The sequence below is a fragment of the Ictalurus furcatus genome, chromosome 3 (assembly GCF_023375685.1).
Source record: "Ictalurus furcatus strain D&B chromosome 3, Billie_1.0, whole genome shotgun sequence".
Classification (NCBI taxonomy): domain Eukaryota; kingdom Metazoa; phylum Chordata; class Actinopteri; order Siluriformes; family Ictaluridae; genus Ictalurus; species Ictalurus furcatus.
In genome coordinates this window covers 4,638,266-4,665,765 of record NC_071257.1, presented here as the reverse complement: position 1 = coordinate 4,665,765, position 27,500 = coordinate 4,638,266, and the positions used below count along the sequence as shown (strand labels likewise).

At 39.7% G+C, this 27,500-nt stretch overlaps 1 protein-coding gene across 3 annotated transcripts in view; it reads left to right on the top strand.

Annotated features, from left to right (window-relative positions):
* Window positions 1-27,500, top strand: part of macrod2 (mono-ADP ribosylhydrolase 2) — a 608,780-nt gene that overhangs the window by 210,373 nt on the left and 370,907 nt on the right. For all 3 annotated transcript variants that reach the window (XM_053620436.1, XM_053620435.1, XM_053620434.1), the window contains exon 5: window positions 8,675-8,791. In XM_053620436.1, the coding sequence (XP_053476411.1) occupies window positions 8,675-8,791 (117 nt within the window). The remainder of the gene's footprint in view (window positions 1-8,674; window positions 8,792-27,500) is intronic.

Genomic DNA, 27,500 nt, shown 5'->3' with positions numbered 1-27,500 from the left:
AAAGTCAGTCTGTTTATTCTTTTGTGACGATATATATCCTAATACAGGAAGAATACTCTTAAAAAATGAACAATAAGAAGAAATTTACATTATTGCTAAATTTTGTAGTCTGTATCTGAGCACTACTATTAGTTACATACAGATCACTACGTAATATTTACCAAGTAACATGAAGAGCTAAAGAAATAAGCATTGTGTGAAATACCAAGCCAGTGGCCTACTAGCTTTTAGCATTACATGTAGCATGTTAATAAACATCTTTATGTTTCTAGAGAGCCCTTGAATAAGACAATAATACCCTTCTCCTATCCTGTTTTTTTTTTTCCTCCCCGCCCCGTCACAATCCCTTAGTGGAGTTGATCTAGCGACAGGGGATGAGACGTGAAATATCTGACATTTAGAGCACTGAGAAGCACTTGATTAGTGCTTAATTCATGCCATTATCTCCTTCAGTGCAATTAGCTGGGTAGAAAATTGTGTGGTAAATCACAGGGGTTGGGAAAGCGAGGGCTGGAGTTGCTAACTAGCACTGAATTCATCGGGGCACGGAATCTGGAAGTGTACCGCGACTCGTTCTCCTGCCAAACCTGCGATGCCACCGGCGTGACGCTACCTTTGTCTGACAGATTAGCATGCTAGCAGAGCGCCTCTGTTCATAATCAGTTCATCCAGGCCAATTTCGTATTTTCAGGCCTTGTTTCTCACCCAGCCCACCCTAACCCACCCTTCTGTGCACTTCGTGGCAGCTCTTCCCCCAGGCCTGATCTCCAAACCTCACCAGGGACGGAAAATAATTAGGGAGGGAAAATTGTGCCTGACACCATTTTTGAAAGGCAGGGTATTGTAATGAAAGCGGAGCAGGACTTCTCGGTATCAGAAGGGGAGGCAAAAAAAAAAAAAAAATATATATAAGACGAAGGAGCAGAAGAAAAAGAGCGGGAGCAGAGAGAAGAAAAGGGAGAGTGGATGCTCTATGAGAAAAGCCTGAGGAAGGTTCACACAGCTTTAGTGGTTCGTTAGAATGCCTGCAGGAGATGGCACCATCCTCAGCATTGCCAAGGTTACTCCACTGCTCACTTTGTCTAATCGGGCCACTGTCAGAGGTGCAGGAAGAAAAGAAAGTGGGATGATATGCTCTTTGTGCTCTGAGGGGGGAAAAAAAAAAAAAAAAAAAAAAGGTCTGCGCTTTTCTTGAAAACATTTCATTCCTTCTTATATTCACAAATTCCTTTCCTTCTCTTCGTCGCACTGACTGTGCTTCACTTTAGTTTTGCCTCAAGCTCTTTCTCGAGTGCGTTTGCCTATTCCTTTCAGAAACTTGAGCTGCTTTCATTAGCGCAGGACTGAAAGGTGACCAAGGAACTTCAAATGAATCAATCCACTGTCCCACTTAGGAAGGCATCTCAAGCAGCCGCAGTAAGGAAATGAGATATATATATATAATATATATATATATATATATATATATATATATATATATGTGTGTATATATATATATATATATATATATATATATATATATATATATATATATGTATATATATATATATATATATATATATATATATATATATATATATATATGTATGTATGTATATATGTGTATATATATATATATATATATATATATATATATAATATAATGTGAGAACTTAACAGTGATGCATGAGTGTAGATGGTGGAGGTGATGAACAGATATGAGAGGGTTAAATATAGCACCGGGTAGCATTGCTACCTGGTCCATTTAACGTTTGCAACAACTTTCGCAAACTAAGTCCATCTCCTTGGAGTGGGCACTGTTGCTGTTATTATAACCCGAGTGAATGTCTGGGACAGGTTTAGTTCTCCTGGTCAAAATCACCAGTTTTGGCCACAGTATGGATGTGTGCCCTTCAGTAGTTCCGTTAACATGTTGATATAACAGGATTGTTTATCTTCTAGGGAACTCCTGCACTGGATCGTTGGCAGGCGTCGAGTTCATTTAGCTGCGATTGACAATATTTGCTGAATAAATTCCAGCACCTTTGTGTACCCCCTGGGGAGCATATATAAATATGAAGATAGCCTAGGATGCCATCTCATACAGAAACTCCCCCCTCCACATGCCAGCAGTCTCGGTCCCTGCTGGGAGCAGATTTATGTGCCGGGTTCGGCACTCGAAGGTGACAATAAACGCCACACTTAGCTAATGAGGATCAGGCATCGCCTCCATGAGTTCGCACTCTCGTCTATAGCATTGCAATCAGCAGGGAATTCCTTCTTAAATCCCTCTTAGATTAGAAAATAAATTGACAGCCTGCCTTGCATCTGGGTCATGCTTCTGCTGCCACAAAGGCTGAGACCTGCTTTCTGTGTTGTTAATTCATTTGTTATGAGCAGAAATGATTTCAGTCGCTAGGGAGGCCCATATTTTTGAGCCTCGGGCAAACCATGCTGTTTTATTGATTCTTGTGGTTACATTGTTTCGGATTCTGCATTGTTGCCTCCAAGGTGGGCAACAGCTGCAACCACGCCAACGACGGCTCAGAACTCGCTCTCGTCGCATAGGCTGAACGCCTGGCGCTTTTCATATCGGAATTCATCTCTGCATAGTCCTGCCGAGGTGACTGCGGGATGGGATTGAGAGATTACGGCATTGAACCGCCAGAAGAGTCCAGCATTAGCACCTAAAGAGTTTTCAGATTGCCTGTCTTTAGAGATCTGCGAATTCATATTTCGACACCTCTACACAGGCTACGGAGCGCCCGGCCGAGCTGCCAGTCATCCTCGCGAAGCCGATCTCGGAACGTGGCCCGTTCAAACGGAGTGAAATTAAACTGGTGTCACTTTGAAGTAATGGCGCAGAAGCCATCAGCAACCCACTCAGTCATTATTTCCAGGGGTAGCCAGTATGCAGAGAATTAATATCAGTCTGGTTATGGCTCAAGAATCATTTTTAATATATCCCTGTAGTGTGTGCTGACAGTTTCTCAGCTGTAGTTATTAGTCTCCAGGGAACTGAACAGTCTGTCCTGATACCAATATCCTACTGGGAAATATTGCAAACTTTATTGTTTGATGACAGATGGTCACTTCACAACTGGTCACACTCTGTACTTTGGGATGATGTCACGTCTCGGCAGTGTTAGCTGTGTGTTTTAGCGGGCATATATATGTCCAGCTTATATGGACAGCGTATGAAGGATCAGCACGAGGGACCGTATTCCGAGTTAAGTATTGTGGAAGTTCAATTAAACCAAACTTGAAGTGAAAGCTGCCATTTCAGACAGATCTACTCGAGAAATCTGGCAAATATGAAGGTGTGAACGACACACGGGTCATTTGGTTAATCTGTATAAGGAGCCCTGAATCTTGACTTAAGCAGGTGCGTAACCCAACTCTGAATACGCGGAACTTCCGACCCCACCCCCAACATTTTTGGATTTGTGTTGCCAACTCTGAAAATGTTCCGCGAGGCCTGTTCTTCATTAGTCCCGCGTTAGTTGTGAGACGTTATCGTTTCGCTCATGCCCTCTTTTTTCCTACTCGAGGGAAAGTTCCCTCCGCATCTGTTGGAGGCAATCTAGCCCAAACAGAATTACTGCAAACTCGTAGCGATGCTGATCCACTTAAGCGCTCTGGTTTAAACTCGGCCTTGTACACTACCATTTAGTTGGAGAACAAAACCAAAAAAAAAAAAACCAACATCCTTCCTGATTTAGCTTCATCCCAAATTACATCTGGCTCGGAAACTCCAGGGGCCGTCGATGTTTGTCAGTAATCAGACCACACAGTACACATTCGTTTATGTGTTTGATCTATTATTGCATCCTTTATTTTATAGCTCCGCTGCATGATTTATAAGAAAGATAAAAGGTCTATATGATTTAACTCGAGCTTGCTCTCATCGCATCTTTTAACTTTATCACTAGGCTTAAATCACGTTTACACCCGCAGTGTCTTTTCAAGCCATGCACCAAAAAAAAAAAAGAAAAAAAAAAAAGAAACCCGGCAATCTATTCAACATATTTGTTTTCTCCTCCCCACGTTGGCTTTCTTGTTTGCAATTTCAGTCTAAGGTGGGATGAGGAATAAAAACCAAACATGTTCAGTCTTTTCCAAAGATGAAAGCTCTAAATCCAGCAGGGAATCCGGCTCCCGTGGGTCTCGTGTGAATTGAATGTACATTTGATGTGTGTATCAATTTGTAGCAAAAAAAAAAAAATTACTTGCAGCGGATCGCCTTGTATGTGACACATCTCCATACAAATCAAGTCTGAGTAAAAAAAAAAATTAATATTATACTGTGACTAGTTTTTCATCTTGAGGAATGTGCGGTATGAAATCAAATCACCGCTATTAATAGAGTACAGTGACATTCAATGAATATTTATGTTCAGATAGAAAAAGGTATGGAGTAAATTCCACTCGGAGAACTTCTGTCAGGTGAATACAACCTTCTTGATACTACGCCGCATTCACTGAGATGAATGGCAGAAGTTCTTTTAAAAGAACTTCTTTTAAATGGCAGTCTCGAAGGAACGGGTATAGCGTAATTGGTCACCTCCACACTATGACACATTGGTGTTATGGTCTACGCATTCGTGATTCATTCACTTTGTGTTGTGAAGGGAAACAGTTGCATTACACATGTCCATGAATCATAGATGTTTGTAATGTCTGGCACATCTGCAAATCATTTTGTGTTTACTACATGGAGGTGAAAAAGGGATTTGTATTTTAGAACCGGAGTGTGGCAAATTGAAAAACGCTAAACATGCGCAAGCTAAACATGTCTGTATTAAATAGACTGAGATACGTGGACGTACAGGATCCGGTATGCGTGGTCATAACACATCAGGCGGTTATTAGGCAACTGGACTGTTGTTTACTTGTTGTTGACTTGTGATCTGTCGGTCTTAAATACGGTGAATTATTATCATTGCATCGGCTGCATCCGGATCGAATCAGTCGTTCGATTGATGGATTCTGTTGGGATTTGGTGTGGGAGTTGGTGTGTGGGTCTGTGTCTGTGTGTATCCTGAGGAAGTTCTAGCGTTGTGGAAAATAGATCTTCTCTAATACATATTCCACAGTACATTTATAGCAAGAAATGATTGCCTTAAGTTCACAAGTTTTAGGTTTTAATAACAGAACTTAAACAGAAGTTTCACATGCTGCCAAAATTTAGCAGCTATAATGAGGTTTGGTTGGTTTGTTTTTTTTTGTTTTTGTTTTTTTTTTTTCTTCAAACCCCAACGTTAAAACTGGATTTTACATGAATACCCCTGGGTTAGATAATGTTCAGATGGTGGGACGTGACTGTGTTTTGACCCTGTAATTATCACAAACCTGAGTAGTCTAGCTTCAGTGTTAGATACACCGTACACTTGTTTTTGGCAAGTAGCAATGGTGTTAACCTGTCGCGATTGAAATTTTCACCTGTTGTGTTTCCCCTCACTGAAACTTTTTGATACAAGGTTCACACTTTTTTTTTTTTTTTTTTCCCTCCCCTTGCTGTTAATTTTCCTCATATGTTTTCACTGGGCCTTGTATGGAAATCTTGAGATTTTAACAGCTTTGTTGGGTAAGAAACAATTGTAGCCCTGCCCAGATCCATTGGCTTCCATTTTTACTGGCATTGATACTTACTGAAATGAGCTTAAATGAGCAAAAATATTTTGGCCCTCACACGTGCATTGTTAGGAAAGGAATAGCATGTTCATTACAAAATCACTGGGACCAAAAGAGGCCTGGAACCACATCAGTAGAACTTAGTTGCAAAGATAACAAGGGAAGTATATTCCCTTTTATTGTTCTTTCATATGTAGGTATGCATGTGGCTACCTCAGTTGTGTTGTAATCATGTTTGCCAGTGGGTTGAATCCATTTGAATAGCATGGCATGATTTAAAAAATACATTTCCCAGTGTTCTTGTACTTTATTCCTTGTAGATTTTCTTGGCAACGCATTTCACTAAAGATAAATGTGTAATAAATAAATAAATAAAACCTGCTAGCTATTGAGGATGTATGAAACAAAAAATGCTACAGGCAAACTGGAAATATGGGACTGTTGTTGTGATGGGTCACTATGTTATATGTAAACCCCATGGACAAGACTTCACCTCAGTGACCTTGAATATACTGCTAAAGCAACTATGGGGTTTTTCAGGGCCATGCAGTGAAAATGGAAAGTTATTGACCTAGGCCTGTGCTATATTGATTTTTCTTTGGTGGCAACTTCCATCCATGCATCCTCTGCACCACGTATCCTACACAGGGTCACACAGGAGCCTGGAGCCTATCCCAGTGAACTCGAGACACAAGGCGGGGGACACCCTGGACGGGGTGCCAACCCATCTCAGGGCACAATTGCACACACATTCACACACTATGGACAATTTGGAAACGCAAATCAGCCTAGGACACGTGTCTTTGGATGTGGGGAGGAAACCGGAGTACCCAGAGGAAACTCCCGAGGCACGGGGAGAACATGCAAACTCTGCGCATACAGGGCGGAGGCAGGATTCGAACCCCCTCGACCACAGTCGGGGTCTTGGGGAGAAAAATTTTATTCGAAATGTTTTCTTGAGATTTTGTCGAGATGATTTAATGTATTATATCTTACAAGTGTAGTATTGACTAACCAAGTCAGTCCGCTCATCAGAGGCCCAGTCAACTGTTTTTACATTTATGCCATTTGATAGACCCTCTTATCCAGAGCAACTTTAAAAAGTTCTTTGTAATCTCCATCGAAAACGTCTAAGAGCATTAAGACGCTTAAATTGCATTAAGATGCTTAAATTGCAATTTAAGACCGCCAGTGACAGCCGCTCGGATATCCAGGGGAAGTTCCGCCCATCACTTGGGTGCCAGTACAGAGAAGAGTCTTGACTCGTATCTTCTTTTTACCTTGAGGGATGCTGGATTGAATTGAGCTATAAGAGACACTAGAAGGGAGCGTAGTCCAGAGCAGGGTTTGATGAGTGCCTTCAGGGAGGTATGGGTCTGTTTTTCACTTTTGTAGGCACGCATTGGTGTTTTAAAACTGATGCTGGTAGCTAAAGCCAGGAAGCCAAAGAGATGTGGGAGAACTTGGCCGAGATTGCATTCTGGATCAGTTGCAGGGGTGGATGGTGCTCAGGGGAAGACCAGCCAAGCGTGAGTTCCAGTAGTACAATCTCAAGATGATGAGGGACTGAACAAGCACCTGAGTGGCTCCCGTTGTGGGAAATAGCCACAGCCTCCTGATGTTGCAATTTACTCGAAAACAGAAGGGCTTTAAACTATGAGGAACTGAAAATGATAGCTTTATATGCCTGGCAGAACATCAAACCAGTCTGATAGTGTACCAAGCATCTAGTGCTGTTTAATGCTCACAGACTTTAGGTAGTCATTGGCTTGCAACTGTACACTAAATATGGCCTTTTTGTTTAGTTTATGGTAATTTGTCTGTGGTCATTCATTTTGAATGGATTGAAGGACATAACTTTTCTTAACAATTCTGCTTAATGATCAACCTGTCGGACAATCGTTTCTTCAAAATTCATCAGAAGCTTTGTACAGATGCCATGCTTCAGTACATTAAACATGAATGACCACAGCATTTTCGCCTCCAGCTGTTCTCCACGTGGTGTTTTCTATATTTGTGCTGAAATTGAAAAATTATCTAGGCGCTATGATGGTTTGTTTGCCTTCATGTTATTCCAAGGCGGTTCATGCTCATTTGCCAACTCATTGCCCAATGAATGAGAGAGGAGATGGAGTGGAACATTACATTTCATTTCTCTTCAGTCTCTCTCGGTTCTGTATTAGCAGCCTGTCCTCTTGCAATATTTGATGCCATCTGATGGTGTCATTACCCGGGTGACATTTATTTGCCTCCATCTTACTCTGATGTAAGCCCGGATCCATGATGATGATGATGCCCATTTGTTCAGATTTACCAAGGCCTTACCAATGTGGGAAAGTCCTGTTGCAGTTCTGGTGCAGTTTTGCTGTTGTAGACCGGTATCAAGGTTGCATAATAGTTTCTTTTATCGTTCCTTCAACTTGGTAGCTGTGGTTTATCACATGACGATCCCACGTGAAAGTAAAACCTCAGCTGTGGAGAGGTGCACCGGTTGTGCCAAGGTGAAACGTTCTTCACGTGAACTCCGTTTAAGAAGAACAGAGTGGATGTGTAGATACATAAATCAGCAGGGGCTGTTGGCTTTGAAGATTTGAAGCTAGTGAAGACCGAGAAGGAGGCGGAGGAGGAGGAGGGTTAGCTGGAGGAATGTAATCCTTTTTTGCTTCCTAACCCAAACACCTCTGTGGAGATATCAGAGATTCTGGTGTCATCTTCCATTGTCAGGCCTGTTTCTATAATTGCCTTCAGCTTCATAGACTGAAGTGATCAGCCCTACGTTTACAGGGGAGTTCTGCCAGGAACGGATTCTTTTCTAGGCCTATTACACTTTATCATAACGTCCTTAAAAAGAATCTCACAAAACAAAAAAAGCTTGAGATCACACTCGTACAAATGAGAGGGGTTTTTTTTTTTTTTTTTAATTATTATTATTGTATTACCTTATCCTGACCTCCTTTCATGAATTGCCTTGTGCAGACTCTTAGAAATGTGTGTTAGTATTTGAATCAGTTATGTAATTTCAGTAGTATTGAAGGATCTTTTGTTGTTTTTTTTTGTGCAGTGGATGGCTGCATACACAGAGCAGCGGGACATTACCTGTATGAAGAGTGCCACTCACTAAATGGCTGCGAGACGGGCAAAGCCAAGATCACCTGCGGCTACGACCTTCCTGCCAAGTGTAAGTACCCTTCTGTCAACCTTATTTACTCAAGGAAGCAACACCGTGTAATGCTGCGGCCAAGTCAGCGTTACGGCTCAGCTCAGGCCCGTATGCTGTGTCACCTTGCTCTGCATCGAGATGATGGCGACCAATTAACGAAAAACAGCTCATCGCTCGATTAATTAATGACTCTTCAAGCCTGAGTCAGAGTTTTTGTTCTGAACATTCCAGCAAGCCGCTTTGATTAATAGAGTTGTATTATTAGGAGGATTATTATTATGATGATGACTTACTGTCATACGAGTGGCTGAAGGGGCCATCTGTACTCAAACAAAGACATTAAAGGGAACTATTAGCTTGTAAAGTGACTGATATTTCATCCATGATTTATTTCATTAGCTAGTGGCGTTCTTAGTGTGTTCTTGAGACTGTGTGTGTGTGTGTGATTATTTCAAGTAACGGTGGAAGGATGACACAACACGGTTGCAGTGTTGGGTCAGGGATTGGTGTGCAGGTTCTAATGCAGGTTGGGAATACAGAAGCAGATCAGTGAAAAGAATTCTGGCTTTTGAAGTAGGTGTCTTGGCAACATTAGAATCTATGGGTTTAAAAAAAAAAAAAAAGCCCACTGTTTCTGTCACTCATAAGGCTCACACATGGTTATCAGACACATAAATCAGAGATTATATTTTTCTCCCAGGTAGCTTTCAGTGTCAGGCAGCAGCACAGAATGGATAAGAATCCCTTGGCAATTTCCCTGCTGTCTTTTGATCTTATATTGTGAGCATCAACAATTGAATCGCGTGTAATGTTAGCCAGAACCCTTGCGGCAATCCAGCCAGAGAGGCATCGGCAGGTTTTTATAGACGAACCAGGATTCTGTGTGTGTGTGTGTTTGTGTGTGTGATGTCTTTCATTAGTCAGTATTACATGCTCTGAGTGAAAGTTCCCAGGCTGGTCTCTCTCGAGCCTTACGGAGCCTCATCTGGCCTTCCAAGGGAAAGCAGTTTTCATTCTGCTCTTCCTGTTGTCATTGCTCATCGTTATTGTTATTGTTTTCATTGCTGGTAAGTTATCAGCCTCGAATCTTTCTCTCTCTGTCTCTTATCCGTTCTGTTTATTCTGAGGTAAATAGTTCCAACTGATACAACCCTGCTAAGACTGTCGGTGTGTTTTATTTCCTGTCCGACTGAGCGTCTGAAAGGCAGTGTGGAAAAATGTACCAAGAGATGCACAAGTACCTAATGCATTGCTGTAGTTGTAAGGGACTTCTTGGTGTGATTCCTCCCGCTTCTCTAGAAGTACACGGCTGTCAATTCCTGGATTCTCACCCATATCATATCTAACCATCTATCTGTTTATCTAGCTATCTATTATCCATCCAGCTATCACCCATCTGCCAATCCGTCTATCCAAACACCGATCTACCTGCCCATGAATCAATCTATCCAAACTCCAACCCACCCATCCACCAATAAATCTAACCAAACACAGATCCATCTACCAATTACAAATCCACCTGCCCATGAATCCATCTATCCAACATCCATCTATCCGAACACCATCCCACCCTTCCAACAGCCATCTATCCAAACACCAACCCACCCTTCCAACAGCCATCTATCCAAACACCAACCCACGCTTCCAACATCCATCAATCCAAACACCAACCCACCCTTCCAACAGCCATCTATCCAAACACCAACCCACCCTTCCAACAGCCATCTATTCAAACATCAACCCATCTATCCAAACACCATCCCACCCTTCCAACAGTCATCTATTCAAACATCAACCCACCCTTCCAACAGCCATCTATCCAAACACCAACCCATCTATCCAAACACCATCCCACCCATCCAACAGCCATCTCTCCAAACACCAACCCATCCATCCAACAGCCATCTATCTAAACACCAACCCACCCATCCAACATTCATTTATCCAAACACCAACCCACCCATCCAACATTCATTTATCCAAACACCAACCCACCCATCCAACATTCATTTATCCAAACACCAACCCACCCATCCAACAGCCATCTATCCAAACATCTGTCTCTGTCCATCCATCCATCCATTCATCCGCCGATCAATCCATCCACTGATTAATTCATCCATCCATCCATCCGTCTGTTTTTCTATCTATCTATTACTCTATTTATCCTTCTATCTCTGTCTGTTGACCAATCATCTGTCTGTTATTCCCTCCATTTCTCTTGGGGTCATGGATCTATTGCACTGGATGTACTTGTGTCTCAGTATGAGTGTGAGATTTTTATTTATTTATTTATTTTTCCTTCTTCTTCAGGAGTCAGTGAAAGTTGCTTCCCTTCAGAATTGGGCCACAGCTAATGATGTATTAATGTGCAGAGGCAGAACGAGTCCAGAGGCAACAGACACAAAGTTAACAAGGCTTAGTCCATTCAGTGACACAGCAGCACATAACACAAATACTCTTCAATATAAAAGTTTGCTAAGTGCTCTTAAATATATATTGCCAAGTCCTTATTTAAGCTAAAAAATGATTAAGTGTAAAAGACTCGTACCACAGAAGAGCCACTTGAAGCATGTGTAACGCTGTCGTTTTTCCCCATTAAACACCACACATAATGATTTTCATCTGTATTCCTTTCATACGACGGCGAAGCACGTTATTGTAATGGACAATGGAAGCCTAGAGAATGCACAAAGAACAGCACATAGACAAAACAGGCTGCATCTGTTGCCATGGTTATGCAAGCTCCGTGATACAAAGTAAAGCGTGCATCTAGCGTGTGATGAGGTGGGTCGGATGTCTGGTCGTAAGAAATACGCACAGGTTTGTGTTTACATTCTGACGACATCTGTAAATGGCAGATTATGCTGCACTGTTGCCAGCCAGGGAGTGCAGCCTATATGAGACATATGGTCTGTTTACTGTTTATGTCCTGGCACAACTTTGCGACATTAAAATCGCCGTATTTTCCCCATCTCTCGCTCTCTCTTGCTCTCTCCACCCCACCCTCAATATGCCTGTTTCTTGAGCTCCTCCTTCTCAACCCTTTCATGATCCTAACCTCTGCCAAAATGATGCCAAATTGACATTTCTCCACCCCCTCCCTCTTTCCTCATTTCTTCCCACTTCCCCCTCTCCATCCATTTCGGTTGGACTGAAGAAGCCCCTGTGCTTACCATTATAGTATTCAGGAATTAAATTACTCTTGCTTTAGGAGCTTCTTGATCTGCCGCGACTAGTACGAAGTTATACAGATGAGGTGGCTTTCCGCGGAAAGGCCGAACGGGAAGCGTCCCCAGATGTAGCTTCCAGAACACTTTGTACCACGTTCATCTTCTTGGAATTTAATGATCCTGAGTCCATCTGAACTTAATTATGTTTACTGTGAAGAATCTTCTAGTGACGATCAATACAAGACCATCTCCTGGGTGTTGCCCTTTTATCATGCTTCCCCTTCTCGACCGTCAAGAGGGTTTCCGTCCGAGTAGCGATGATTAAAATGTTATTTGTCCTGTCAAAATAGGTCTGAGAATGCCTTGAAAGCAGTGAGCAAGTGGGAATACAGCAGCGCGGGATGAGTCAAGAAACCAGTTTTGCTCATCACAAACGCATTCTTCAAAAGCAGTAGGCGTTTGCACCATTCCAACGTGTCGGGTTTACCAGGTTGATTTCACTTTGACTAATGTGGACTCAAAAAGCAAACAGGACACATGGAGAAAGAAAAAAAAAATCATATCTGTGAGAATAAAATGCTTGCTTGTGTTTCAGATAGAAACTCGGTTTCCCCGAGGGACAGGGCCTCGCGCTGGCCCGAGAAAAGTGCCTGAGAGTAATAATGTAAAATCAGATAGTTCTCCTTGCACAAGCCGAGCTTGTTTCACATAAAGGCATTTATGACCCAGACATTTCTCTCTACCTCTTTTTTTTTTTGTTTGTTTTTTTTTCCGGGTAAAGACAAGACCAAATGACACGCCCCAGCCCCAGAAAGAGTACTTCACATATGGCTCACATTACTCAAATTCGGCCTCGTATTATTACGAAAACGAATGTGATGATGTGTCTAGCATGGTGGCACGGCGTCATGTCGTTCTCTCTAGACATCTAAACGCCCTAGAAAGCATCTGAAGATATCATTTTGATGTGTATTCCTTGGATCCTTTTTTGAATAATGTTTTATTACAAAATAAACTAAAATTAAAAAAAAAAAAAAAAAACAATAAGAAGAAGATGGTATCACAGCGCATGCAGAGATTTCCGTGTGGTGATCAGGAAGTCTCGTAAACATTTTTTCTTCCGCGTCGTGCATCCATGCACCCGCATCCAAGCTCATATTCAAAACTAATAATGAAATATTAATGCACGCTGATGGCATTTGAGCCAAGCCCTTTTTAATGTAGTCGTAAATAGCCCCGTAAAATGCAGGAAGACAACGCGAGCTCAGATGGTAAATTATTTAATCGTCAAACCACAGAAAGTTAAGAGATTTAAAAAAAAAAAAAAAGAAAGAAAAAAACACTTTTATTTTTATTTATTTATTTTAGGGCTGGAGAGTAACACTGCATTTCTTAAAAAATTCCATTATCTTTAGGACATTACCAATTTTTAACAGGCTAGGTGAATTGTGTTATTCCGTCATGGTTTGCTCAAGGTCTAGGCGCGTTTGAGACGTCCCGCGTGGATTAACGAAGTAAGCAGCGGTCAGTCGAGATCGAAGTGTTTGCGCCGTGCAAAGCTCAGTCCTGAAGAAGCTAAATAAATAAACGCGAGATAAGAAAAATGTCCTTCCATCCTGCTTTTCTCTCCAAGCCCAGTGGAAAGCGTTTTATTTTTTAATGCGTCTCTGCATAAACAAAACCCGTTCGCCCTAGGCCCTCGGTGAATAAATAGTTAATGCTAAGGTCATGGCCGGGAACGTTGGCATCCCTGAGGAACGTTTACAGCACATGAAAAGGAGGAGGATGGATTGGGGGTGGCTCACACGTGATTGAGTTGAGATCACAGTTTTTATTTGAAGGTTTACTTTTATTGACGGGATATAATCGGCCCTGATCGTCGGATGTTTTTAAACGATGCTGATTATCAGCCGATACATTGGTGCGTTTCTAGTATATGCATATAGTAATAACATACAATACAGTTGCACTTACACAACTCGTATATATTTATTAGCTCCAGTGAAAGATTCAATATGCTAACCCCAGATCCACGTTTTATAAGTTTCTAATGCAGAACATCATGTGCGTGTCTCAGTTATGAGTCCTGGTGTTCTGTTCACATCGCACCTAAAGATGTTATTTGCTGTTATTTGGTTAGTGGATCCATTTGAATAAAGCAGGAGAGAAAAGATTTGTTTTGAGAAAGGCACTAGCAAGTAAAGAAGAAAAACGGTTCGCTTGTCCCGGGTGCACAGGCTAGTAGTGATTTTTTCCAATATTGCTCTGTGTGTTCAGCTAGGAAGTGTAAATGGTGCTTCCAGATGACAAACCTTCATCTTCACATTCACCCTTAAGCCTGTTTTCATTCGCCATCTTACCAGAGCCTGCCGCTGTAGTTATATCGACGCGATTCCTTCACGTGGCCTTGCAGTTTAGCCTGATGTGCAGCCTGATTGGTTATCTTGACTTCATGCTAATGCTGCGTTTCACGTAGCTCGGAAGTTGGAAGTCGGAAAGATTCGAGCTACAAAGTGGGAAAGAAGAAACGGGGAAATTTGCCCTGGTATACAGGAAATAGAAAGGAAAGTCGATCATATTTGAATACCCTAAGCCAGTGGTTTTCAAAGAGGGGGCGCCTGGGGGGGCCTCAACAGTTTGGCGTACCCATCCTTCCCACTAGTATGTTTTCTCTTTCTCACTCTCAGACAACCACACACACAATCAATTCCTAATGTCAAGATGTAATTATTAATAAAAAAGAAAGGGGGGGGATATATTCAGAACTTTAAAGTGCTTTAAAGACATCTTGCAAAAGGGGGGCCTCGGTCAAATGTTAATGCCATTTGGGGGGCCTTGCCCTGGAAAAGTTTGGGAACCCCTGCCGTAAGCTTACTACCGTTGTGCAGAAAAGCTAACTTTCGAAACCTTTCTAAACTTAGTAGTATCTAATTGTATCAATATGATCTCTTGGCATCTAAAAAGATCGTCATATCTCTGTCAACATACACACAGTCGATTATTTTTCTTTGCACAATAAACAGTTTTTTCGGTTCTTCTCGGTGCAGCGTCTGTAGCGGAACAGAGCGGTTTGCGCCGTTCTGAATTTATCATGAAATTTTAAATGAAAAAGTCCATCACTCGCCCTAATGGCATGAGTAATTACTTCACTATATCCTGGTGTCTAGTAGTGTTAGCGTGATGGGAAACATGTGGCAACAAAGCTGAAGGCATCCCTGCCATTTTGAATATTTATCAGATGTTCTCAGTGGAAACTCTGCGTCTACAGATTCCAAATCCCGCTCCCTGGTGCTCACTTTTCTTTTCTTTTTTTTTCCTGTAGGAGAAAGCATGTAGACAGCATTCTCTCATCTAAAAAAAAAAAAAAAAAAAAAAGATCTTTGAATATATATGAATATATATATTATTACAATGCATGTATCTTAACTTCACCAGGACAGCTGGGGGTTGTGAGAGGTTACTGAACATTTCTAAGACACGCCCACGTGCCAGCCCGAGCAGATGTTGTATTTCAAGCAGTGCACTATTAGATCGTGTCAGAGGCTCAGCGTGATGGATGCGCAGAAGCCATTTAAGAGAGCGGTGACGACTGGCAAAACAAACCACCGAGACGGAGTGGAGAATGCCGGTCTGTTTGAGCTGTGCCACACTTGACCCCATGCACACAGGGGTCACTGACATCGAGTGGAGCTTATATGACTCTCAGAATAGCGTTATTTTTTTTTTTTCTCCTCCCCCGTCTGCCTCGTCGTTTTATTACCTCTCGGTTCACACTGAAATAAAACGCTGAATGATGGAAAGTCACGGATTGAAACTGAAGGCAGGAGGGTTTTATTGCCTGCAGCATTTTATGACACCCAAAGACAAACACGATGGCTTTAACGCGCTAACAAGAGAAACAGATGCAGGCTTTTGGATGTGCAGCTTTAAATTCACATTCTTCTGCTGAAGCTCTTTTATGATTAATCACAACTCGTTCACTTGTTTGTTTGTTTGTTTGTTTGTTCTGGTTTTTAGTTGTTTTTTGTCCAGCAATTTAGTTTTCCTTCATTGCGGGGTGCATTGCTAGCTATTTATTTATTTGTTTGTTTATTCATTTACTCTAGGTTTATGTTTGTCTCTGTCACTCCTGTTTATTAAGTTTTTATTCCTTTATTTTTCATTTATTGTTCATTTTATTTTATTTTTTAAAAAATACTTTTGTATAGTTTAGTTTTCCTTCTGGTCTCATTAAAGTATATGTGATTTTATTTATTTGTTTCTTAATTTATTCTCTCTATCTATCATCTCTCTATCTATCCATCTATCTATCTATGTATCTATCTATCCATCTGTCCATCCATCTATCTATCTCTCTATCTATCTATCTATCATCTCTCTATCTATCCATCTATTTATCTATGTATCTATCTATCCATCTGTCCATCATCTATCTATGTATCCATCTATCTATCCATCTATATAGCTATCATCTATGTATTTATCTATCATCTATCTATCTATGTATCTATCTATCCATCTGTCCATCCATCTATCTATCATCTATCTATGTATCCATCTATCTATGTATGTATCTATCTATCCATCTATATAGCTATCATCTATCTCTCTATCTATCTATCTATCATCTCTCTATCTATCCATCTATTTATCTATCTGTCTGTGTATCTATCTATCCATCTGTCCATCATCTATCTATCTATATATCCATCTATCTATCCATCTATATAGCTATCATCTATCTATCTCTCTATCTATCCATCTATCTATGTATCCATCTATCTATCCATCTATATAGCTATCATCTCTCTATCTTTCCATCTAGCTGTCATCTTTCTAACTATCCATCCATCCATCTCTCTATCTGTCTCTCTATCTCTCTATCTATCTATCCATCTCTCTATCTATCCATCTATCTATCCATCTATATAGCTATCATCTCTCTATCCATCCATCTATCTATCTATCCATCTATCTATCCATCTATATAGCTATCATCTCTCTATCTTTCCATCTAGCTGTCAACTTTCTAACTATCCATCCATCCATCTCTCTATCTGTCTCTCTATCTCTCTATCTATCCATCTCTCGATCTATCCATCTATATAGCTATCATCTCTCTGTCTTTCCATCTAGCTGTCATCTTTCTAACTATCCATCCATCCATCTCTCTATCTATCTCTCTATCTAGCCATCTCTCTATCTATCTAGTTCATTAAGTTTTTAATTCCTTGATGTTTCCTTTATTGTTTACTTATTTATTAAGTTGACTCTTTTTTTATTATTATTTATTATAATTTAGTTTTCCTTCTGGTCTCATTAAAATACATGTGATGCTTTATTTATTTGTTTGTTCATTTGTTTTCTGACTTCCAGTGCTTATTTATTTAAGTATTTATTCAGTTTTTTTATGCAGTGTGCGTCGCGTTTGTTTAATTGTTTGTCCGTTCGTTCTGTTTTTTTTATTTATCAGTTCCCTTACTGTGGTCTTCAGTTGTTTAGTTATTTTAACAGCCATTTTAATCTTCAGCTTAATGTTCCTTTATGTTTGTTAACATGATTTCTTCTGATTTTTTTTTTTTTTTTTTTTTTTAAATTGATTTAATTATTCTTTATAAAGACAGAACAGCCAGCATCGTGCACGACGGTTTAGACAGAGATCAGTTCAGGGAACACTAATGGGGGTGTGTGTGTGTGTGGGGGGGTATTTAGATTTTTATAGATTGCATTTTGATTCACACTTAAATTTGAGTGAGGAGTTATATGAAATCTCGGAAGCCCGAGGCCGCAAATACGGTTACGGTCGCACCCTTAAGAGGTGAGAACTTTTAGAGGATAGTTTTTACACATTTTGGTGTTAAAAGTTTACTATATGATTTTTAATGAAGATCTCTCTCTCTCTCTCTCTCTCTCTGTCTCTCTTCTTTGTAAAACACTGAAGATGTGAAGTGATAGAACTCAGTAGCCAAAGGCGCACACACACACACACACACTCACACACACACACACACTACTTGAGTAACAGATCTAACTTGCTGCCGTTATTACTTTCTAATCTGAAACACTGCTTCTGATGTGCTTTGTCTTTAATCTCAATGTTCAAGCGGGTTCATTATCTTCTATTCTCTCAGAAGCCTGCGTTAATCTAATCTATTTCCTCTCAAAGTCACTAAATGATTTGTGTGTGTGTGTGTGTGTGCCCTCAAACTGCAGAATACTACTTCCTTCCTTCCTGTCTCCCATGCACAAGTTTGATTTGTTGCACCCAGATCACACAAACCCCTGTGTGTTTCCTCACTTATTTCTGTTTGCTTGTTTATTCGGCGCTTTCGCTCATCAGCGTCATCTCCATCAGGGTCAAACCCCCCTCTCTCTCTCTCTCTCTCTCTCTCTCTCTCTGAAGCAGATGCAGAGGCCTGATATTTACCGCGAGAGCGCACCTGGAGCAATAACGCTAATCGTTAGCCTGTGATGCATTTTGAACTCCTCGGCTGAGAAGTCACGCTCGCTTCTACTCGAGTCTCTGCGCACACTGTGCAAAAACAAATCAATCACAACAAAGTACCCACTATTAGTAAGTGACATGTAGTTCATTCTGATTACGCCCCCCATCCACTCCTCAAAACACACACACACAAACACACACTTATTATGATGCGGTGAGGTTGTTTGTCACTCCTGGCTCCTCCTCACCGTCAGATGGATTATCATCATAGATTAACCGTCTGAAGCCGAGAGCGACTCGCTTTAATTTGGTGATTTGCAGTTTTCTTCCTGCCCTCTCTCTCCTGAAAACTCATTAACTTTTAGCACCTATTCTGCCATTTTGAAATCAGCAGACTAAAAGTTTCCAAGGTATTTTCTTCCTACGTAAACGTCCGCGATCGATCGATTAAGCCGTTTATAGCGTAAGCGGAAGAGTTTACGCGGCTAAATAACGTACGTCGCCAAGCACTTTAATATAAGTTTAATGTATCTGTCGACAGTAAGTAAGGTCTGAACAGAACTGCTGGATCAATAGCATCAGCTCGTCTTCTGAATGATGAAGATGGTGCTTCGGGAGCTGCTGTGACAAAGTGCCTGTAGGCGAAATCTCTAGCGTTGTAAAGAAGGAGACGTGTGAGGTTTTCCACCCGTAATATCCGTCGTCATGTCCTACTTGAAGACGGTGTGTATGCTGTGGTAAAGCAAGCCTGCTGTGGACATGTTCGTATTTTAGTCTTTCTGGTGGTCAAGTCTGCAGACTTTGCTGGTTAAGGCTCATCATTTGCCGACGTTTCTGGATAGCTTCTCCTGATCCCGATCGCTTCAGGTTGTAATCGGATCCCGGCTCACGCGACGTCACGACGTCACGGGATCAAAACGGAAAGGCGGAAAGAATGAGACGGGGTCTGACGTGGGGGACGTTTGATAATCCTAATGATATCTCGTGTCCCATTGTAGGATTAGAATTCTTTCAGTTTTGGTTGTGATGTTGTTGTTTTTGTATATGGGTTGGGTTATAAATGTGTAGGTAGGCGTGGCATCTTTCAGTGGAAATGGCATGAGATCTTTAAACGCGATTTTCTCACTTTTTACTAATAAAGCGTTGTGTGTTGACATCAGTTTCTCTTTGTTTGTTTGTTTCTTATTGTCCTTCTGAGTAATATCTGTGTAGGATTTAAACCTGAAGGGGGCGTGGCCTGATTGTAATTATTGTGGCCATCAGAAATGCTGCAAGGTCATTACGTAGTGTATCTGTAAAATGTTTGTCTGTATCTTTCGACTTTTTGTTTATTTGTTTGTTTGTTTCTTTCTTTCTTTCTGATTGCCCTTTCTACTTTTTTTTCTTCTTTCTTTCTTTCTTACTGCCCTTCTGACTTTCTTTCTCTTGCTTGTTTCTTTCTTTCTTGTTTTCCTTCTTATTGCCCTTTTGACTTTTGGGGTTTCTTTCTTTCTTTCTTTCTTTCTTTGTTTTTCTTTCTCTTTCTTGCTTTCTAATTGCCCTTCTGACTTTCTTTCTCTTTGTTTGTATGTTTCTTTCTTTCTTTCTTTCTTTCTTTCTCATTGTCCTTCTGACTTTGGTTGTTTTTCTTTCTTTCTTATTGCCATTCTGACTTTCTTTCTCTTTTTGTTTTTCTTTCTTTCTTTCTTTCTCTCTCATTGTCCTTCTGACTTTGTATGTTTTTCTTTGTCTTTCTTTCTTTTTTCTTTCTCATTGTCCTTCTGACTTTCTTTCTTTCCTTCTTTCTTTCTTATTGTCCTTCTGACGTTGTTTGTTTGTTTGTTTCTTTTGTCTGCTGACTTCTGTTTGTTTGATTTTCTGTAATTTTCAGAAATAGTAGATAATGCAGAAATAGTAAAGGGGGGGGGGATTCTCTACTAACAGTTAGGAAACCTGTAAAATCTTGAATCTCCATGCGCACTAACCGGAAGCAGAGTGGATTCAGCTCTCTGTGATGTGTCCACTGTGTCCGCCAAGATCTTTGATCTGGCACACTGCCTCCCTTCACCAAGCGTCATCTCATCATCTCATCCCCAAAACCCCAACAAGGACCTACCCTAGACTTTAATCAGTCTAAAACACCCTTTAGCCGGACGCGCTCGCTCTCGTGCTCTGGGAAGACGCTGCAAATTAGAGAGCCACTCCATTAGTGGCCCTCGCTGCTGCGTCAAACAATTTCTCACTTTTTCTGATGTAGTCAGAGCATCGCCTCCGGACCTCTCGTCCCTTCACACTCGTTTCAGAGGCTATGATAGCACGGCGGTGATTAATGGGTACGCTAAAAACTGACGCAGTGATAATTCCATACTGTGTCTGTGGCTAATTATACGCTGCTCGTTGATAATGTACAAATCTAAATGGGTTTTTTTTCCCCCCGTCTCTTTTTTTTTTTTCCCGCCAATGGACACGCCTTTCACCATTCTGTGCGGTGAAAACTGATTGTCAGAAAGAATAGCTTTATCTTATACAGATAATAATTGTAAACAGCAGTGTTTAAAACTGCATTTAAACAAGTCATAAACATGCACCTGTAAACATCCTGGTGTTGCGTATTTTGTTGCTGGGAAGTGGTTTGTGCTGCTGTTAGCATGACTCGGCTTTCTGCGTAAAGACGCACGCGCAAATAGACCGAATGACCCTCTCGATGGAATATACGTACGATATGCGTCTATGTACAGGACGTATATTTTGAATTAATGATCCACTCTGAATGACTAAATAAATGAATATATTATACCGCTAAATTCATATGATTTCACGAAGAGCCCAGATGTGAAGCAATCACGAGGCAGAAATTACCTCAGCATCTGTGCGCTAATCAAGAGCCTCTCTACTGCCTTATTAGACATAATTAGTTCTCACTCAGTCTCCCAACAAATTGTATCCCCTCCCTCCCACCTTTTTTTTTTTTTTTAAAAAAAAAAACAAAACTATTCCTTATGGACCTAACCTTCCGCTTTTTAACCCTCTCTTGAATGTTTGTGTTTTTATCCTTGGCCGGACCTGTCGCTCAAGCCATTCCCTCTTGGGGGTTTGGTGTAATTTGGTAATTTCACCCGGACGGCGATACAGTAATTATGTGGCGTCAGCTGCAGAGCTGTCGGAGCGATGTCCGGCGCTCATCCATCACCTCGAAACGCATCAGAAATGCCATTTTATACATGCAGCCACGCCGGATCAACACTGAGAGGTCGTCTTTACCGAAGATGAGGAAATACCTGTCGTGCGTCTCCCTGATTTAGACTGGGCGATAGATGAAGCGGAGGGAGACGATGTCTGAGGGGTCAGTATTTCTAGGCTCCCGGGTTAGATGAGATTTGTGCCGGTTAAAGATGGGGGAGGTGTTGAGCACGGCAGGCAGAAATGTTGCCGGGATTTAAAAAGAAATCGTTGCTGTAGTGAAAACAGTGGAGCAGTAACACACAGCCTGTATCTGTATTTTGTAATATCTGTGTCGGGTTTAAAGGTGAAGTGGGCGTGGCCTAACCCAGAAGGTTTCTTTCCGTCACAGATTGTAGTAGCCTAATTGTAATTATTACGGCCATCAACAATGTGGCAAGATCCTTATGCAGCGTATCTGTGAAATCTTTTTTTTTTCTTTTTCTTTCATTCTTACTTCCTTTCTTATTGTCCTTCTGACTTTCATTTGTTTTTGTTTGTTTGTTTCTGTCTTTAATTCTTCTTTCTTAGTTTTTCTTTTGTTTGTTTGTTTTTGTTTCTTTTTCTTTCTTTATTGACCTGACTTTTTGTTTCCAACTTTCTTAGTTCTTCTTTTGTTCCTTTCTTTCTTTCTTTCTTTCTTTTGTATAGTCCTTCTGACTTTCATTCATTTTTGTTTTTGTTTCAATCTTTCCTTTCGTTCTTTCTTTCATTCTTTCTTTCTTTCTTGTCCTTCTGACGTTTGTTTGCTTGTTTGTTCCTATCTTTTTTAATTCTTCTTTCTTAGTACTTCTTTCGTTCATTTCTTTCATATCGTCCTTCTGACTTTCATTTATTTGTATTTGTTTGTTTGTTTTTCTTTCTTTCTTACTGTTTTTCTTTCTTCCTTATTGTCCTTCTAACGTTCTTTCTTTTGTTTGTTTGTTTTTTTTTCTTTGTTTCTTTCTGGTTTAATGGCTAGGTTTCAAACGGATAGGTTTTAAAAGATAAGAACAAATGCAGTTAACTTAAAGAAGTGACATTTAAAAAATCTGTGATGGGGGGTGGGGGGCATTAAAAAAAAAAAACAACCTTGAGTTTTTATATTTTATGCATGCTGAAACCGTCGATTCTGTCATGAGCTTAAACAGATTTTTAAGCGTGATCATTTCTAAAAATGACATTTAGAAAAAAATTGTCATATCCATATTAATTGCTATATTTTCCCATGAGAGTTCGACAAATATACCAGCTCCTGTCTAATAAGGAAGTATGTTGTAAGTATGGAATGTAGCCTTGTAAAAATAATAAGATTAACTCGCGGCGTTTGTGTTTTCGTGAAGTACTGTCACACAGAGAAATCCCTGAACATAATGGAAACTTCTTTCTGGAATCAAATTAGACTTTTGTAAGACAGAGCGAAGGTGCAGTGCGTGCGCTCAACCTAAGCCAAAAGCAATGCAAGCTAATGCAATTAATGATTAGAAAACAGATGGGTGCACTGGAAACTTCTAAGCTGACTAATGAATAAGTATTAAAGCTGTTCAAAGTGTTCACGACTTACTTTGAAGTTGTGTTTCCAAATCAGAAAAAGCGGGGGGGGAGAGAAAAAAAACCCCCTGTGAATAATAACGTGCTGTGGAAATGTATTGCGTTTGTTTACTTCCCAATCAAGATTGAGCAGCACTCATTATGACGAGGAACTTGCAAAACTCCATTTTCCACGTGTCATTTTCTAGATAATTATGTCTGAATGCAGGTTTTTCGTAAGGCCTCGATGTTCCTTCTGTTAAATTACTGTTGTTAAGTCTGCTTTGTGCATTTAAAGATTTAATACTTGATGTGTTTAGTTGGATTTTTTTTTTTTTTTTTTAAATTCATACCTGAAAGGCTCATTTTTGTGCTTTGCAAATAATGTTACATTTTAATATATATTTATAATAAATAAATAAAGCAAGGCTGAGGTTTTTGGGGAAAAGTCCTACACCACCCGCAGTCATTTTCACATGTACGTGTCCGTTGTTTAAAGGGCAATTTATAATTTCTTTCCTATAGCTTAAGCTGTCACCATGCAGCAGAGTGATTACAGAATGAGTGCTGTACAGGAAGAAAACGATTACGACCTTCAGGCTGTTTTTACATGCAGAAATTCAAGCCGTGCTGTAGTCGGTACTTTTCTTAAGCAGACCCGACCCAATCATGGTCCCAAGGTGCCCTTTTCTCTTTTCCAATGTTGTGGATGTAGACCTCCCGTGCCCCTTTTTAAATGGCATTAACCTGCTAATAAAAGTATGTGGCTGTCCATAAAGCCTAATGGGGAAGCCAGGGGACACACTACAGCCCTGTGAGGTTAGTCAGCAGTGGGCCCTCGGTGAAAATACGGAAATGGGAGTCAATAAAACGTGGACTAGGGCAGTTTTAGTACATGTTTCATATCCTATAAGAGCAGTGATAATTATAACATGGACACTAAACACAGCGATTGTGGATCACTAAGGCTAAGTGCTTTTCTTTTAGATGTTTTGTGCAGAACATCTACAATTTAGGATTGTTTTAAAGGAAAATAAATATAAGACCCTTGGGACCTTTAGTGTAATTTAACACTAAGTATTATTTGGATTTCTGTTGCTTTCGAGAATATTTGGCATTCTCCAGTATAGCATGGCTTTGGTAAACATTCAAAACTTGGTCCCAAATTAATTAAAATAATAATAAAATAAAAATGCGAGAAGACAATTAACACCTTTAGTGTTTTTTGTTTTTTTTAAAAAAAAACCCTCAGAAATCAGCTGCGTCATGCTAATCTGTGTCAAAAATATTCCGACTTTTTGTGCAAAAATGCTATTTTCTATCATTTCAGTGACCAACATGAAATATTTTAGACCTGAATGTTAATAATTGTAATAATGTTGTTCATTTTTGGTGACACTTCCTACGAAGGCCATACGTATAATGACCTATAACCTGCTATAATGCTTTCATTATAATAAGTCTATTTCATTATACACATTGTTACAATAAATTTTTTTTAAAAAAAGTGTTAGTGTATATAGCGACGTTTGCATCGTTGACAGAATACATTAAAGGCGTTCTTTATAACACATCCAGTCCTGCGCCAGTACACAAGCGCATTATGTTCACTCGTAGAAACCCTGACGCGTTCTTTCAGGAGCTGTATAGGTTCGTAGTACGACTTCTTGATAATCGTTATGGTTTCATTTATTTGTTAAACTTCAAAATCAGTTTCTTGGGTATCGGAAACAATTCGTACTACATATTAAAGATGGCTATAAAGTGTAATGCGTCGTCATAAATGGTTAGAACTCTTGTGTATGGTACCATTTTAAGTTTTGTAATATGCAACGTAATTTAACCGGGTCCACATGTATTTATTTAGTTAAGACATCTGATGAACAAACTTTACGTTAATTGATTTATTTATTACACATGCTTATTAGCTGTTAAACATACTAATAGCTAGTGGTTCTACAGTCATGTACGATATCGATTGCGGAAACTAATTAGTGGTAAATTAGTTTGTTGTTTTTTTTTTTTTTTTTTTTTTTGTTTTTTAACACCATGCATTAAAGCGTAAATGATTACAGAGAAAACAGCGCTAACACTCAGACTGCATTTGCAACCTAATTACTGACATCCCGCTGTGGCTCTAGATTGAGAGCTTAGACAGACCATTTATACATCCACACCATTAACATCCAGCCATTCCAGCTGATAAACGGCCATCTTCAGCCTGAGAACGCTCCATCGATTGGAGAGAATGTCGGCAGATATGAGTTATCTGTTGATAATATCTTCAAATGACCATCAGCCGTGTTAGAGGTCGGCACTTCTTCGAAGGAGCGATGGGGAGGGGGAAAAAATTAAACTCTTTCCAGACGTTTTTAGGACTCCCATGCTAATGAATTCAACTTGGCAGTGAGGAGCAGAAAGGGAGATGGCCATGAACACTTTTATGGCCATCACCACAAGCTGTTGTTTTGGGATAGAGAGCCATGTTCTCAATAGCCCCTGAGGGACTTCTGAGGGTTTGTGTGGATTTATGGTGGAGATGGACCTGAGCTAGAAATCATCCCATCGTCCCTGCCTTTAATCTCTAAAGAGCCAGTTGTGGATTTAACAAAAAAAAAAAAACTTTCTAGTACATTCCCAGCTAATTGCACTCAGCTGGCTGGAGTTTTGTCCACGGAAGAATTGATTGCCTTGTATACTCCAGGATATCAGAAATTAAGAGCGATGCTAAGGTTTCTGCAGTGTGTTTAGACTCATCATTAGGTCTGCTGTACATAAAAACAGTCAGAAAATAAACAGTGACACTTCATTCACAAAGCTTCCTTCACTCACATTTATAATTATTAAAGCAATTAACACTGAGATTTGTTCCATCTCAAAAACTAGCTTTACAACAACACATGTATGCCCTTAAATATGTTTGCTGTCGCCGATAGGCAAAATTCGTAAATAGTTGGTTGTCTGATTCCAATATTTACATCAGAAGACCAGTGTTTAGTATTTAGTAACACAATATTTACATCAGAAGACCAGTGTTTAGTATTTAGTGACACAATATTTACATCAGAAGACCAGTGTTTAGTATTTAATGACACAATATTTACATCAGAAGACCTGTGTTTAGTATTTAGTGACACAATATTTACATCAGAAGACCAGTGTTTAGTATTTAATGACACAATATTTACATCAGAAGACCTGTGTTTAGTATTTAGTGACACAATATTTACATCAGAAGACCAGTGTTTAGTATTTAGTGACACAATATTTACATCAGAAGACCAGTGTTTAGTATTTAGTAACACAATATTTACATCAGAAGACCAGTGTTTAGTATTTAGTAACACAATATTTACATCAGAAGACCTGTGTTTAGTATTTAGTAACACAATATTTACATCAGAAGACCTGTGTTTAGTATTTAGTAACACAATATTTACATCAGAAGACCAGTGTTTAGTATTTAGTAACACAATATTTACATCAGAAGACCAGTGTTTAGTATTTAGTAACACAATATTTACATCAGAAGACCAGTGTTTAGTATTTAGTAACACATATTTACATCAGAAGACCTGTTTAGTATTTAGTAACACAATATTTACATCAGAAGACCAGTGTTTAGTATTTAGTAACACAATATTTACATCAGAAGACCAGTGTTTAGTATTTAGTAACACAATATTTACATCAGAAGACCAGTGTTTAGTATTTAGTAACACAATATTTACATCAGAAGACCAGTGTTTAGTATTTAGTAACACAATATTTACATCAGAAGACCAGTGTTTAGTATTTAGTAACACAATATTTACATCAGAAGACCAGTGTTTAGTATTTAGTAACACAATATTTACATCAGAAGACCAGTGTTTAGTATTTAGTAACACATATTTACATCAGAAGACCTGTTTAGTATTTAGTAACACAATATTTACATCAGAAGACCAGTGTTTAGTATTTAGTAACACAATATTTACATCAGAAGACCTGTGTTTAGTATTTAGTGACACAATATTTACATCAGAAGACCTGTGTTTAGTATTTAGTAACACAATATTTACATCAGAAGACCTGTGTTTAGTATTTAGTAACACAATATTTACATCAGAAGACCAGTGTTTAGTATTTAGTAACACAATATTTACATCAGAAGACCTGTTTAGTATTTAGTAACACAATATTTACATCAGAAGACCAGTGTTTAGTATTTAGTAACACAATATTTACATCAGAAGACCTGTTTAGTATTTAGTAACACAATATTTACATCAGAAGACCAGTGTTTAGTATTTAGTAACACAATATTTACATCAGAAGACCAGTGTTTAGTATTTAGTAACACATATTTACATCAGAAGACCTGTTTAGTATTTAGTAACACAATATTTACATCAGAAGA